Source organism: Cervus canadensis, chromosome 1, assembly GCF_019320065.1.
Source record: "Cervus canadensis isolate Bull #8, Minnesota chromosome 1, ASM1932006v1, whole genome shotgun sequence".
NCBI classification, from domain to species: domain Eukaryota; kingdom Metazoa; phylum Chordata; class Mammalia; order Artiodactyla; family Cervidae; genus Cervus; species Cervus canadensis.
The window spans coordinates 15,011,852-15,029,094 of NC_057386.1; the positions used below are offsets into that span (position 1 = coordinate 15,011,852).

Below are 17,243 nucleotides of genomic sequence, written 5' to 3' on the forward strand. Positions count from 1 at the left end.
AGCTCTTAATGCAAATATAGATGGGCTTTTTTTGATACATAGGTGGCTTCTCAGAGGTAATAAATGAATGTAGGGAAAATGCCTATCTAAAAGTTTGTCAAATGAAGTAGAATAATATTAATTTAATACAAACAAAATAATTTCTCTGTAAAAACTGATTATAGACAGATCACTGAGTGACTCTTATACCTGAAGTTACCTCCTTTTTACATTTTTGATGGGATGCAATGACTAATCACAAAAAAGACTGATGGTAATATATTCTGGTTTACCTAGTTTAATGACAATTCATTTTCTTTAGCTCTTTCTACCCAAATAAATTAATGAAATAATGAATGAAAGTATATATGTTTTTTTGAACACTTCAGAAATTTTTTCCTTTTCAAAACAGTAACTGGTCAATGGCAGAATTACTTGAAGGAGGACTAATGATAAATTTGACATTTAAAAAAAAAGCATTTCAATTTCTTTACATACAGAGTCTACTCATAATCTCTTTGATAAATTGAAGAGTTACATTTTATAACTTGATTGGAAAATATGTTGATCACTGGATATGAGAATATTAAGGCTCTTTGACTCATCCCTAAATGAGTGCCAGATGCAATCCCCTGTATTTAATTATCTATGTTGAATACAGGTTTTGATTTTAATTTAAATGCTATAACCAGGATATAAAAGATACATGCAACTCAACTAAGCATAAATGACATTCTCAGAACACTGCAATCAAGTAAATCTTTTCAATCGTATAACTAATATTAGAAACTGATTCTTAATAATACAATAAGCCCTCAAATCTATGCCATTTTTCTTCTACATAATTTTTCACCATTGGAGGGAGGAGTTTCAATTTCTTTCTAATTGCCTCTATTTCTACAAAATGATGTTAGTCTGTAATTGCCTCTATTTCTACAAAATGATGTTAGTCTATCAGAGCATGAGTAGGGCTTGTAGGAGAATTACCTGTGGAATGTAAAAAACAAGTTTCACTACAAAACTGACAGATACTCAACCCCACTCCAGTCTTACTAAGTTAGAATCCTCCCTAGTTAGAATCTGGCATAGCAATTCTTAACCGCCTCATTCTCAGTTTAAGAAACATGTGGGTACTTTATTAGAATTGTACTAGAATCTTTTTATATTAGATATATTTATAGTCATTCCATATTGAAAAAGTTTCATTTTGGTATGAATCTATTACTTCTATGGTAACTCATTTCCATTTTCAGACAAGATTCTCAGTCTGTTCTCTGAGAAAGGAAACCATTATATGCATAATACAGCAAAAGTGAAGGTTAAGCTCAAATGACATGTAATTTTTACTGTAAGTTATTTTCTGGAAAATACAGCATTTATCACAGAATGTATGCTTTAAAAGCTTTAACTGTAAAAGCAAAGCTTAAAGATCAACTCATTCAGAAAGCAGGAAATTTGTTTCATGGCTTGTGAATTTAAAGGCGAGCCTTATATTTATTTAAGGAGGCTAGTTAATGAGATACAGAAATCTCTTTTAGGCACAGAAAGACAACATTATTTACTCGCCATACTGTAGGCTAAAATGGACACCTAATTAAGCCACTCTACTTCTAAAACCTTTTGGTGGTTTTCCCATTGATCCCATTGGATCCCAAACTCCCAATCTGGATCATTCAAGGTCCTACATCCTAATACTCCAGAAACTACAGAGAAAAGAAAATACAGTGGTCAATTGAATATCACTTTGAATATCTTGTCTTTTGCAAAAAAATGATATATGCTAACTTGCATGTGCTGGATTCTACTATTGTTAATACTGTTCTGAGGACACCATCACTATAGGGTCTTCTTAAAGCAATCTATCTTTGTTAGTACGCGCTTTAGCACAGAAGTCACTAATAATCTTCCTAAGACTAGAAATTCCAGTGATCAATTCAGCCACTTTCTTAGGTGGTTCCAAGACAGTGTCATGGTATATTACATTTCAAGCAGGCTATCATATAGCTTTATTATTAATATCTTAATTTGTTTAATGTTTCAAAGTTAAAGTTGTTTTTTTAAATGTTACTACCTCATTTCTCCTTATCAACCAAGTATGAGGTGTAAAAACTACACTAAATGTAAAAGCTATGAAGCAATTTCCTCCAACTCATACAGTTTCTGAATACATTTACATACTAATTATATTACACATTGTTTTATATATTTTGTTTGCATGACATTTTACAGCTTACAAAGTGCTTTTGTATTCATGATTTAACTTGATCTTCAAAATAATTCTGTCATGATTTCATATTACTCTGGACTGGTATGGTGTAGCTATTGAGAACATAAGTTGTAAAAGCAGACTGCCTGGATTTGAATACTATTCCATCACTTTCTGGCAGTGTTTCTTTTTTTTCTTAACTGAAAATTGAAATATAAAAGGACTCTACCACATCCAGTTGTAAGGAAACTTAAATGAAACAGTGTAAATAAAGCAATTAGTACAGTGATTATACACAGTATTAAACACTTATTTACTGTTAGTTACTATTAACTTTGAAAAACCTAAAGCTGAGAGAGGTTAAGCGACATGTCCAAATTTACAAAATGGTAGGTGGTAGAGCTGGAACCGGGACACAGATTCAGTGACACTGGTTCAGTGACTTTTCTATTATGACATCACTTTAGCTACATTAAATCAATGATACTACTCATTTACTTATTTTATGACGAATCATGCAGTTAATGCACAAGTAAGACACACTCTATTGACTTGTGACTTAATTCAGAAACCACTGCAACATGCTGTGACAATAAGGCATCTCAAAAGCAACCCAATATAAATTTTAGCACCTGAAGAAATGTAGCATTTTAGAAACAACAGGGTCCTTGGCAAATTCTCAGATTGTAATGTCATGTTGCTTGGTCATTATTATAGCAGTCATATTTTAACCTGACATGAATATCAAAAACTCACAAGTAAAACAGATGTTTTATTTATAGCAATTTTAAAAAAGCCCTCAACATATATCATTTCCATTTTCTATTCAGATCACATGATACTGACATGGTTACAATGTAAATTAGTTATGAAAAGAAAAAAATCAATCCCTGTCATCATGAAGCTTACTTTCTTGTGTGAGATCAAACAACCCCTCACAACTAAATATATCATGTAATAAATTAATGATAAGAGCTATAATGCAGGGTAAGGGGATACAGTGATGGGCAGGGGCTATTAGATAAAATAACTAAGGAAGGCCTTACTGAGGAGAGAACACTTGAGCAGAGCACTGGATGAAGTGAGGAAGTGAGTTATGTGGAAGAACATTCCAGTATAAATGAATGTTTTATATGTCTAAGGAATGACAGGAAGGCCAGTGTTGCGGGAGAACTGCAGTGAAAGGGAGAGGGACAGGCAACGATACAGGAGAGGCAGCGAGGGGTCAGATCAGGTAGCCCCTTTCTGGTCATGGTAAGGATTTCAGATTTACTGTTAAATCTGGGGGATACAGTGGAAGGTTGAGAGCAGAAAAATACTGGGCTGGCCAAAAGTTTATTCAGGTTTTCCACAATGGCCTATGTTTGTCCCAGGTGCAGAGGATACAGCAGTAAATGCGAGTGTGCTCAATCACCAAGTCGTGTCTGACTCTTTGCAACACCATGGACTGTCTATTGCACACCAGGCTCTTCTGTCCATGGAATTTCCCAGGCAAGAATACTGGAATGGGTTGCCACTTCCTACTCCAGAGGACCTCCCTGACCCAGAAATCCAATCCAGTCTCCTGTGTCTCCTGCACTGAGATGAATATTTTGATCATTAATTTTTCAGATTTTTGGTTTTTCTAATGTATGTATCCCAAACTAAAGTTTTTAAATGCGTATCTTTATATACTACAAGTTTTGTTATATTTTGTTTCTATTATTTCAGTTTAAAGTATTTTCTAATTTCTTGTGATTCTCCAACATAAAGGCTACTTCAGTTCAGTTCAGTTCAGTCACTCAGTCGTGTCCGACTCTTTGCGACCCCATGAATCGCAGCACGCCAGGCCTCCCTGTCCATCACCAACTCCCGGAGTTTACTCAAACTCATGCACATCGAGTCGGTGATGCCATCCAGCTGTCTCATCCTCTGTCATCCCCTTCTCCTCCTGCCCCCAATCTTTCCCAGCATCAGGGTCTTTTCCAATGAGTCAACTCTTCGCATGAGGTGGCCAAAGTACTGGAGTTTCAGCTTCAGCATCAATCCTTCCAATGAACACCCAGGACTTATCTCCTTTAGGATGGACTGGCTGGATCTCCTTGAAGTCCAAGGGACTCTCAAGAGTCTTCTCCAACACCAAAGTTCAAAAGCATCAATTTTTCGGTGCTCAGCTTTCTTCACAGTCCAACTCTCACATCCATACATGACCACTGGAAAAACCATAGCCTTGACCAGACGGACCTTTGTTGGCAAAGTAATGTCTCTGCTTTTTAATATGCTATCTAGGTTGGTCACAACTTTCCTTCCAAGGAGTAAGCGTCTTTTAATTTCATGGCTGCAATTGTGGAAAGGCTACTTAGGAGTATATTAATATCCAAATACGTGGGGATTTTGATTTTCTATATGTTATCTTTCAGCTATCATTTTCTAAGTTATTTTATAATCGATTAATTCTACTAAAGTAGTGAAAGTGAAAGCTCCTCAGTCATGTTCAACTCTTTGAGACCCCATGGACTATACAGTCCATGGAATTCTCCAGGCCAAAATACTGGTTTGGATAGCCTTTCCCTTCTCCAGGGGGTCTTTCCAACCCAGGGATCAAACCCAGGTCTCCCACATAGCAGGAAGATTCTTTACCAGCTGAGCCACAAGGGAAGCCCAAGAATACTGAAGTGGGTAGCCTATCCCTTCTCCAGCACATCTTCCTGACCCAGGAATTGAACTGGGGTCTCCTGCATTACAGGTGGATTCTTTACCAACTGAGCTATCAGGGAAGCCCTACATCTGTCAAGATCTGGTCTATGAATCAGCATATTGTAAATTTGCTAAATAATCCATGTGTATCTGAAAACAATATGCATTCTGCAATTTAGGGGTATGGTGCTTTTATATATATATATATATATACACACACACACACACACACACACATCACACATGTCTTGTTTGTTGGTTTATTTAGTTATTTCCTCATTCATTCACTAAAGGAATCAAAACCTTGAAGTGGCTTTTTAAACTTAAGAACGAAACTAAAAGGTGTTCCATGAACTGAAGCAATACAGTGATTAAGGAAAATGAAGTTATATTCCAGGCCTGAAAAGGCATTTGACACTTGGGATCATTCTTCTGACAAGACCCACACCCACGCCCTGCAACATTTTTTCTTTCCTGGTTATAATAGGCCGATTCATCCCACGTTTCACTAAGTTGATGGGAAGCAGTTTACCTGATTTTCATCCTGTACTTCCATGTTGTACTGGTCACCTGGCTGAACTTCCGTGACTTTCTCCCCAAGGAGGAAACCCAGGCGAGTCATGAGTGTGTTTGCTGCCTCATCTACAGATGGAGGGGGACCAAGTTCCTGTTCAGCATCACCTGCAACAGGAAGACATCGAAACACCTGAGCCTTTCAAAATTAAATAGCCAGTTTTACATTGTTTTTTACATTCTGTTTGGGCATTTTCTTTGTTTCACATTCTAAATCTAAAATTACCAGGTCCCTGACCAGAAGCTTATTTTTCCACTGTTACATATTACAATTGACAGTCTACTCAGAATTCTCAATATATTTACTTGAAACCCTTGAGTTTGAGAGAATGTTTTTGTAACTCACTCAAAAGAAGTTTCCCATTTCTCTGGCAGTTGGCTTTCCAACACAAGTCCTAGTCTTGGGGTTTAGCTCCTGGCCACAATCACTGCCTTCATTCAGCTTCTTTTATCTCTTTTTTCTTAGTTTGTATAAATATTCTTTTTTATTTTAAAATCAGTTCAAACTTACAAAAAAGTTTCAAGAATAGTACAAAGAACAATTTTTTTCCCTTAATCACTTTAAAATATAGACATGCTACCCCATCAGGCCCAGATAGTATGCATTTTCTATGAACAAGGACATTTTCTTACATAACCGCAATACCAACACAGAAATCAGGAACCTAACATTTTACATTATGATCTCATCCACAGACCCCATTTAAGTTTTGATATTTATCCAGTAACGTCATTTCTAGCAAAAAGATCCAATTCAGGATTAAGCAATGCATTTAGTTCTCAGTTTTCTTTGACTCTATAAATCTTGAACAGTTCCTCAGTCTTTTCTTAACTTTCACAAGCTTGACACTTTTGAAGATTATAATTCAGACATTTTGTACCATGTCCCTCAATTTCAACTTTTCTCATGGTATCTCATGATTTAATTCAGGGTAAGCATTTTTGGCAGCACTTTCACAAAATTAATGCTGTGTTAACTTGGATCACTTGGTTATGGTAGTGTCTGCCAGGTTTTCCACTCTAAAATTATACAATTTCTCTTCATAATTAATAAGTGTTTTGTGGGGGGATACTTTTGAGAATATATAAATATCCCATTCCTCACCAAGGTTTTAAATTAAAAAAATTTTTGATAAAAATACATGTAATAATATTTGCCATTTTAACCATTTTTAAGCATACAATTCAGTGGCAATAAGTACATTCACAATATTGTGCAACCATCTCCATTTTTCAGAACAGATTAATCATCCCCCAAAGAAACTGCATCCACTAAACAAAACTCCCCATGCCTAGTAACCTTTATTCTACTTCCTGTTTCTAGGAATTTGTCTATTCTAGGCACCTCATATAAGTGGAATCAGACAGTATTTGTCCTTTTATGTCTAGCTTATCTCACTTTGCACATTTTCAAGGTTCATTCATTTTATAGCATGCTTCAGAGTTTCACTCCTTGTAATGGTTAAATTATATTCTATTTTATATACATAACCATTTATTTAGTCATCTGTCCATCACATGGGACACTTGAGCTGTTTCCACCTACTAGATATTATAAGTAATGATCGTATGGACACTGGTATACAATAGCAGTTTGAATCTCTCCTCAATAAACTTTTGCCCACTATTTTTAGCATCCATTAATGTTTCCCAGTTTAATTAATTATTATCATGCTTGCCAAATAGTAATTTTAATAAATCCATCACTCTTTTACAGTTTAGTTTCTTTTCCTTTATCTATGTGTCTATCTATGTACCTAACTATCTGAACTCAAAGACTCCTATTTTACTCAATGAGTTATAATCTGTTACTGTTATTATTTATTTTGTTGCTCAAACCATCCCAGAGTTGGCCAGGCAAGCCTTTTCAATTTGGCTCCTGTAACCTTCTGACATATCCCTGTCATTTTCTGAGTACTTCTTTGCTTTTTGTCACAAGATGTCGCAGGTTCCTCAAGTATTTTCTCTGCCCTAGCCCTTGAATCAGTCCTTTTTTCCAAGAAAGCCTGATTTTTTTTAAGAGGGTAAACGTATTTAGAATATCAAATATGCTCATCAGATGAGGATGTCACTGCCTTGCAGGTCCACCATGTGGGCAAAGTTACACAATTATGTTCATACATATATGCAGACACACAGTTCTATATTCATTTTAATCTGTAAATCCATATATAAACACCCCCCAAAAGTTCACAGCTGAGCCCTAATTCAATACCACAGGGTTAAATCTGAATTTCTTCCTTTCCAAGGTGGTAACTTTTCTGCAACAGTGAAAAACCCGATCTTCATTTTCCTTACTTATTTCATCTATTCTCCTTGCACGTGACAAATCTCACTGCTGCTCACTGCTACCCTGCACACAGATGCTCCACTCACCCTGGCTGGGTTCCTACCCTGAGCTATCACTTTCCCAATCAGGATATTTTTCCAAAACTGATGTATAATTCATATACCATAAGCTCTTCCCCCTTAGAGTATACAGCTCAGTGGCTTTAGTATATTCATAAGTTTATCACCACTCTAATTCCTGAACACTTTCATCACTCCAAAAAGAAACCCTACTCAGGTTCACTTTTTTGCCCTGAAATTTAGGCCCTTAAATTTTTTGATCTCTGGAATTCATTGTAATTCTGTTTCCAGTCTGTTGTCTTCTTTCCATACAATTAGTTTTTAAGCTTCTGTATTTAGGCTATTTTTCAGGGGTAACCAACTACAGATATTGCTCTTTTTCATACCTTTTCACGGAAGGCTGCTGAACAAAGTCAATATGAGTATCTTCCTTAGCCTCATCGTCAAAATAAATTTATTTCCAAATAAAGAATTTATAGAAATTTACAGATAAAAAATGAGCCAGGGAACTCAAGATGATCTATTTTAAATTTGATGCAGAACTAATTTACCTAAACTGAATTTATCTGTTTACATTAACTTGATTCATTGTTAACATTTTTTCAGATTTTGTTTCATGCTCAAGTATATTTATAACAATTCACAGTAGCACATATCCTGTATATGGTATTACCAAAAATTTTTTTTGTTTTGTTTTTTTGGCTATCCTTTCACCATAGCGAGCATTAACTATAGTGTCATATGGTTTGATACTAAAGCACAATAGCTTAATTTCTTTGGATAGTCTGTGTTACACATTAAATCACTCCAAATGCCAGGAAAATGAGATTATCTAGCCCCCAAATTCCCTGGGGACTGTAGCCCTTCAAGCTACTCTATGCATGGGATCTTCCAGGCAAGAATACTAGAGTGGGTTGTCATTTCCTACTCTAGGGGATCTTCCGACCCCGGGATCGAACCCATGTCCCCTGTGTCTCCTTCATTGGCAGGCAGTTCTTTTACCACTGAGCCACCTGGGAAGCCCCACATTTTTGTATAGCATTACTGAACTCAAAGTGTGGAAAATCTATATAGAATTCTTATTGGATTTATGTCAGAGTAGAAAAACAGTATATATTCCCTTCTCCATTTCCTCTCCAAGAAACAACAAAAATGGATTTCTCTGCCACAGAACAGAAAGATATCCCTGGGGCTTTATCACCTCTATAATGTCCAACATTATAAACAGTTCCTTCTCTTTCTGCCTCTGCCCAACTAAGATACACTAACAAAATCTCAGGAAAAAGTTGTTATATATGCAAATGCATCTTTGAAACAAGTACCCTAAATCTAAAAAATAACATAAATGAATGTATATAAAAAACAGAAACAGACTTACAGAGAGAGAAAACAAACCTGTGGTTATCAAAGGGGAGAGAGAAGGGAGGAGGGATAAATCAGGGGTATTGGATTAGCAGATACGAACTACTACATGTAAAACAGATAAGCAACAGGATACACTGTTCAGCACAGGGAATTACACCCATTTTCTTATAATAATCTATAATGGAGTATAATCTGCAAAAATAATCACTATGTAAGTAAACCTGAAAGTAACACAATATTGTAAGTCAAATATACTTCAATAAAAACAAACAAATCCCCTCTCTTCATTCAAGCAAATTTCCACCTTTAAACCCTTGCTAGAAAGAATTTTTCATTTTGTTACTATAGTGTGTGGAAGTTCTAAACTACTAAGTCATCTATTTAATATTATTAAAATTTATCAAAGTCTACTACAATAACAAGAATACTTATATGAAATCAAAAGTAAACAGATTCTGGGTAAAATGCTGAAAGTTATTTTGAAGATATTTATAATAAAATGCACTAGTCCCTGACCTCTTCAGATTTCACAACATACTACTACACTACATACAAATGGCAGGCAGAGACTATAATTACATTATCATTTCATGCATTATTCACAAAAGTCCAAGTGTTACTCACTTAAGAAAGAGGCCAGAAGAAAAATAAACCAAATTCTTCCTTTGTCTTCTAGGCTCTTTTATTCATGTTACAGTTATTTTTACTATGTCACTCTAGTGTCTTAATTGTTTTCCTAAATATTTCTTTTAAAGGTTACTAATATTTATTATTTTGAAGAAGCCTCCAAGTTCATATCCTTTATATACATCGAAGGATTGATGGGAGAAATGATATAGTGACCAGATTTTGCTGAAATTACTACAGAAAAAATGGGGGAAGATATAGATAAAACAAGTTGTTAAAATTATTGAAGCTAGAAAGTTAGTACATAGCAGTGCATCATTCTATTCTCCATCACTGTAAATATTTGGAACTTTTGAGAAAAAATTATTCAGGGAAGTTTCTTTTAAATAACTTAGTGATTCTCAACTGGTGACAGTTCTGCCCCCAGGGAACATGTGGCAATGACTAGAGGTATTTCTGGCTGTCACACTGTGGGGAGGGGTGTTGCTCCTGGCACCTCGTAGGTAGAGGCCAAGGATGGTGTTAACCATCCTACAATACACAGGACATCTCCCCACAACAAAGGATTATCCAGCTCCGAAAGAAATTAAATAGTATTAAGGTTGAAAAACCCTGAAACAGCTCGAACCGCCTTATCGTTTGTTGTTCAGCTGCCAGGTCGTGTCTGACTCTTTGAAATCCCTTATCCTTTAAAAATCTATCAAACTGAATGAACTCAACACAGCAGGAAAACAAGTGCCCAAGCTGCTACTTCTGAGGATTCTTATTAATAAAATTGCTTCAGTTTCCAACTTACTATGCATTTTTGCTCTTTGGACCATTTCCTTCCTGGGTGTAGGGTCTGTTTTCTGCACTACTACATTCTGCTATAATCTTTTCAGTCTTTAATGAACCTTAGTCTTACGGTGCATGGTGTGTGCATGCATGCTCCATTAATCAGTCATGTTAAACTCTTGGCAACCCCATGGACCACAGCCCACCAGGTTCCTTTGTCTATGGAGTGGGTTGCCATTCCCTTCTCCACAGATCATCCTGATCCAGGGATTGAACATGGGTGTCCTGCAATGGCAGGAGGATTCTTTACCACTAAGTGACCTGGGAAGCCAATGGTGTGTGGACAGGACTTTATTGGTGTTATATTGTATATGTCAAGGGTGGGGGATTATATCATGACACAGAACAAGTAAATGAAACTAAAAATATATCTCGGTTTTTCAGATTATCTTTTTAAAATTATAACAACATCCAGCACATATGGGGATTAGTTTATATGCCAGGTACTATTACTAAGCGTTTTATATACATTAACTCATTTAATGATTATAACAACCCTATGAGGTAGGCAGGTATCCCCATTTTATGGATAAGAAAAGTGAATCATACAGAGTTGAGTAACTTACTCAAATTTATAAACTATTAAGTAACTGAACTAAGAAATCTGGATCTAGACCTCAGGCTCTTAATCCCTAAGCTCTACTGTCATCCTTGATTCCAGCCTCTCACAATGTTGCTAGGTATCATTTCCTACCTCCCCTCTGTCGAGTGTATTTGTGCAAAACTCTCAAAATTCCTCTGAAATTGTCATACTGAATACCTTACCTATCTTTCTGTCTCATCCATAACCATTCAGGCAACATGAAAAAGGTGTCATCTTCCTAACCAAACATGCCCAATGAAGGTATGAGCCTAAACAAAGATAGCACTTTCTTCAAGTGGGATCCTAGTGTGACTTCTTTAGTAACGATGAACTTGGAATATGATACACAAAACAAGACGGCTGGTAGGATGTTGAAAAATAATCACTGTAAGACCATATATCATTTATACATTTTGTTGATTAAAGATACTGAAATTTATCTTGGCTATTTGGAAGCAGTGTGTTTATGCAATAGGTTTTGACTTAATGAGGAAGACAGCACCATAAAACTAAATATTCTAACATTTACATGGAAATGGAAAGGTCTGGGGATAGTAAAGAAATTGTGAAGAAGAATGACTGCTATTACTTAACGTCAAGATTTAATCTAATGCTAAAATAATTAAGAGAGAGTATGAATGGTACAAGCATAGACCAAAAGATCAGGAGAACAGAATAAAAAATCCAGAAACATATCTATACAAGTGGAGTCACCTTATTTAGGACAGCAATGCCACTGCACTTGTTTAGTAAGAGACTGGCATTTTCTCTCTTTTTTTTATGAGTATGCTACATTTACTTGCAGTGGGTAATATGAAATTTGACAATAATGGCACATTTGACAATAAAGACTGTAAAGCGATACCTTCTGGACATTAACATGAAGCGATGGTGCCCATCTACTATGAAGACTCTTTATGTACAATGATGAAACAATAAACAAACACATAAGTATATATCTCTATCCATTACTCCAAATCCTCATTGATAAAACACTGTGCTTCAAGTAGACCCATTAATTTTATAATATGTGTTTTAACTAAATTGCATATATAGACAAAAATCCCACCAAAAATATTCACACAGGGCCTCATATATTACAGGGTGACCCTGAGAGAATGGCATTTTCAATAATTGGTGATGGATCTCTGTCAGAATAAACATGAAACCTGTCCCTACCTCATCCCATACACAAAAATCAATTCCAGGTGGAGTATAGACCCAAATGCAAAAGAGAATACATTTTCTGGAAGGTAGCCTAAGAGAAAGTCTTCATGAACTAGGACTAGGCAAAGATTTCTCAGATAGGACACAAAAGGCACTAACCCACAAAAGAAAAAGATAGGCAAGTTTATTAATAAGAAAAATTTCTGTTCCCCAAAGATTCCACTAAAACAGTAAAAAAAGGCAAGCCACAAAGTGGGAAGAATATCTTTAACTCAATCTTGCCTGTTACTCCAGGTATCTCCTGACTTCCTACTTTTGCATTCCAGTCCCTTATGATGAAAAGCACTTCTCTTTTTGGTGTTAGTCCTAGAAGGTCTTGCAGGTCTTCGTAGAACCGTTCTACTTCAGCTTCTTTGGCATTAGTGGTTGGGGCATAGACTTGGATTACTGTGATAGAGAATGGTTTGCCTTGGAAATGAAGAGAGATCATTCTGTTGTTTTTGAGATTGCACCTAAGTACTGCATTTCAGACCCCTGTGTTGACTATGAGGGCTACTCCATTTCTTCTAAGGGTTTCTTGCCCACAGTATTAGATATAAGAGAAAAGGAAAGATATACCTATCTGAATGCAGAGTTCCAAAGAATAGCAAGGAGAGACAAGAAAGCCTGCCTCAGTGATCAATGCAAAGAAACAGAGGAAAACAATAGAATGGGAAAGACTAGTGATCTCTTCAAGAAAACCAGAGCTATCAAGGGAACATTTCATGCAAAGATGGGCACAATAAAGGAAATAAATGGTATGGCCCTAACAGAAGCAGAAGATACTAAGAAGAGCTGGCAAGAATCCACAGAAGAACTATACAAAAATGATCTTCATGACGCAGATAACCATGATGACGTGATCACTCACATAGAGGCAGACATCCTGGAATGTTGAAGTCAAGTGGGCTTTAGGAAGTGTCACTACAAATAAAGCTAGTGGAGGTGATGGAATTCCAGTTGAGCTATTTCAAATCCTAGAAGATGATGCTGTGAAAGTGCTGCACTCAATATACCAGCAAATTTGGAAAACTCAGCAGTGGCCACATGCCTGGAAAAGGTCAGTTTTCATTCTAATCCTAAAGAAAGACAACGCCAAAGAATGTTCAAACTGCCTCACAATTGCACTCATCTCACATGCTAGCAAAGTAATGCTCAATATTTTCCAAGCCAGGCTTCAACAGCACGTGAACCGAGAACTTCCAGACATTCAAGCTGAATTTAGAAAAGGCAGAGGAACCAGAGATCAAAATGCCAATATCCGCTGGATCATCAAAAAAGCAAGAGAGTTACAGAAAAACATCTACTTCTGCTTTATTGACTATGCCACAGCCTTTGACTGTATGGATCACAACAAACTGTGGAAAATTCTTCAAGAGATGGGAATACCAGACTACCTTACCTGCCTCCTAAGATATCTGTATGCAGGTCAAGAAGCAACAGTTAGAACTGGACATGGAACAATGGACTGGTTCCAAATTGGGAAAGGAGTACATCAAGGATGTATATTGTCACACTGCTTACTTATATGCAGAGTACATCATGTGAAATGCCAGGCTGGATGAAGCACAAGCTGGAATCAAGACTGCAGGGAGAAATGTCAATAATGTCAGATACGCAGATGACACCACCCTTATGCCAGAAAGCGAAGAACTAAAGAGCCTCTTGATGCAAGTGAAAGAGGAGAGTGAAAAAGTTGGCTTAAAACTCAACCTTCAAAAAACTAAGATCATGGTATCCGGTCCCATCACTTCATGGCAAATAGATGGGGAAACAATGGAAACAGTGAGAGACTTTATTTTCTTGGGCTCCAAAATCACTGCAGGTGGTGAATGCATCCATGAAATTAAAAGACGCTTATTCCTTGGAGGTAAAGCTATGACCAACCTAGACAGCATATGAAAAAGCAGAGACATTACTTTGTCAACAAAGGTCCATCTAGTCAAAGCTATGGTTTTTCCAGTAGTCATGTATGGATGTGAGAGTTGGATTATACAGCAAGCTGAGTGCTGAAGAATTGATGCTTTTGAACTGTGGTGTTGGAGAAGACTCTTGAGAGTCTGTTGGCCTGCCATGACAAACCAATCAATCCTAAAGCAAGTCAGTCCTGAATATTCACTGGAAGGACTGATGCTGAAGCTCCAATACTCTGGCCAACTGATGGGAAGAACTGACTCATTTGAAAAGACCCTGATGCTGGGAAAGATTGAAGGCCAGAGAAGGGGACAACAGAGGATGAGATGGTTGGATGTGTTCGGATGGTATCACCGAATTGATGCACAGGAGTTTGAGCAAGCTCCAGGAGTTGGTGATGGACAGGGAAGCCTGGCGTGCTGCTGTCCATGGGGTCGCAAAGAGTTGGGCATGACTGAGTGACTGAAGTGAATATGGGGCAAAAGGACAGTTAACCTGTTTGGTAAATTGGTAGCATCAAATTTTGTAAAAAAAAATTAGATGGAACATATTGAAACCCCATGACCCAGCAAGTCCACTACTAGGTATATATCAAAAAGAAAAGTAAACACAGGAGCTTTGAAATAGATGTGGCAAACATTCATAGAATTGTTCGTAACAGCCAAAGTTGAAAATGCTCATCAATAGTAGACATACAATGAAACACAACAGCAATAAAAGAGCATCTCACAAATATACAATTAAACAAAAGAGGCTCAAAAGAGTATAGGTTAAATGATTTCATTTATGTAAAGTTTGAAAAGTGCTAAAGGAAACAAATGATAATGCAGTCAGATTAAAGGTCACACCTACATGGAGTAGAATATGATGCAGAGGAAGCATGAGAAAAGCTTCTGAGGTGCTGGGAACGTTCTGTGTCTGAATTTAGGTAGTGGCTATACATGTGTTCATGTCATATAATTTCACAGAGATGCATAATTATTATTTGAATTGTTGTTGTTCAGTCATTCAGTTATGTCCCATTCATTGCAACCCCATGGACTGCAGCACACCAGGCTTCCCTGTCATTTACTACCTCCTGGAGTTTGCTCAAACTCATGTTCACTGAGTCAATGATGTCATCCAACCATCTTGTCTTCTGCCATTCCCTTCTCCTCCTGTTCTCAATCTTTCCCAGCATCAGAGTCTTTTCCAATGAGTTGTCTCTGATATCTTTTTGTATTTATGTTATATTTTAACTTTTAAATATGATAGAAAATGTACTCAGGTCACAGGACACTGGGTTTGAGAATGAAACAGTAATCACAAGGATGGAGGAGGAAAAGGAGGAGAGTAGGTTTTTTCAGGAGGCCATACTTGAAATACTTATTTGATTTCTTAACAACAGAGTGAGGGAAAAAAGAGAAGAGGGAAAGATTTTCAGATTCAAGTTCTGTATGACTTACCAGTTCAACACAAAGACAGAACTCCAAGATCAAAACTGAAAATACAGCATATTTAGTGTTGTTTTAAAAGAGTGTTGTATTTCTGTACTAGTAGCAATAGTAACAGTAACTTATTGAAATAATACTCTCTGGTACTTTTCCAAGTGCTTTATATATATTAAATCATTTAATCTTCACAACATTCCTTATCTTACAGATAGTAAAAGTAAGGCACACAAAGACGTCTAAGTTTTTGCTTGACCACGGTTACAGAGTTAAGACAGTGTGTTAGTCACTTAGTCATGTCCAACTTTTTATCACCCCATGGACTTGTAGTCCATAGGACTTCTGTCCATGGAATTCTCCAGGCAAGAATAGTAGAATACTGGAGGGGGTAGCCATTCCCTTTTCAAGAGTTAGGCATGAAAGTGAAAAAGTGAAAGTTGCTTAGTGGTGTCTGACTTTTTGCAACCCCATGGATGTAGCCAGGCAGGTTCTTCTGTCCATGGAATTCTCCAAACCAGAATACTGGAGTAGGTAGCCTTTCCTTCTCCAGGGGATCTTCCCGACTCAGGGATGGAACCCATGTCTCCTGCATTGCAGGCAGATTCTCAACCATCTGAGCCATAAAGAAAGCCCAAGAATACTGGAGTGGGTAGACTATCCCTTATCCAGCAGATCTTCCCAACCCAGGAATCTAACTGGGGTCTCCTGAATTGCAGATGGATTCTTTACCAGCTGAACTATATAGTGACAGTCAATTTTGAAGTACAGGCTGCTTGGATGTTGGATTCATTATGTGGCTAGGAAATATGTGATTATTAAGTACAAACTGTTTAAATAGTTATCTTATCTATTAATGGTATCCAGCAGAATAACTTCCACAGACAATATAGGAAAGCAAGAATTAATTCAATAAATATTTACTAAGTACTTTCTGTGTGTCTAGCACTCTCTGAGGTATTAGATACACATTTATGGACAATGGACACAGTCTCTATCCTTAAGGAGCTTATAGTCTCGTGTAGAAAAGAAGAAAGTAATTTGATTTAATCATAGTAATTTAAACACAGAAATATAACTCAGGCAAAAAATAGGATGCTGCAAAAAAGCAAGTGGCAAATATTTCATAGTATTTTGGTGTTCATTTTTCTGGATGATTTGAATTTTCTTTTCAGAGGTGGTTTAAACTTCACAACATCTGCAAAAAGTCCCTTCTACTTAAAGTTCTCAAACTGCAGAGGGATTAAACGACGACAAACTGTGCCAAGAAATGAATGTCTAATAGCTAATGTAGCCAAATCACTAATCTGTATTCCTAACATGGCAGGCTACACACAGAACAGTTCCACAGACTTTTAATTCTCAGCATTCTCTTAGCATTTTCTCATCGGGCTGTTTACATTTTCCTTTATGATCTGTTAATTATAAACTGCTTGTTCTCATCTATTTCAAGACTCAGAAATTTGTACCACATTTAATCAAATAAAGAAACCCATGCTTTCTT

General features: G+C 36.7%; 1 protein-coding gene across 5 annotated transcripts in view; it reads right to left on the minus strand.

Moving 5' to 3' along the window:
- TANC2 (tetratricopeptide repeat, ankyrin repeat and coiled-coil containing 2) overlaps positions 1-17,243 on the minus strand; it is a 371,222-nt gene that overhangs the window by 141,146 nt on the left and 212,833 nt on the right. For all 5 annotated transcript variants that reach the window (XM_043465338.1, XM_043465364.1, XM_043465355.1 and 2 more), the window contains one exon: positions 5,394-5,542. In XM_043465338.1, coding sequence (XP_043321273.1) covers positions 5,394-5,542 — 149 coding nt within the window. The remainder of the gene's footprint in view (positions 1-5,393; positions 5,543-17,243) is intronic.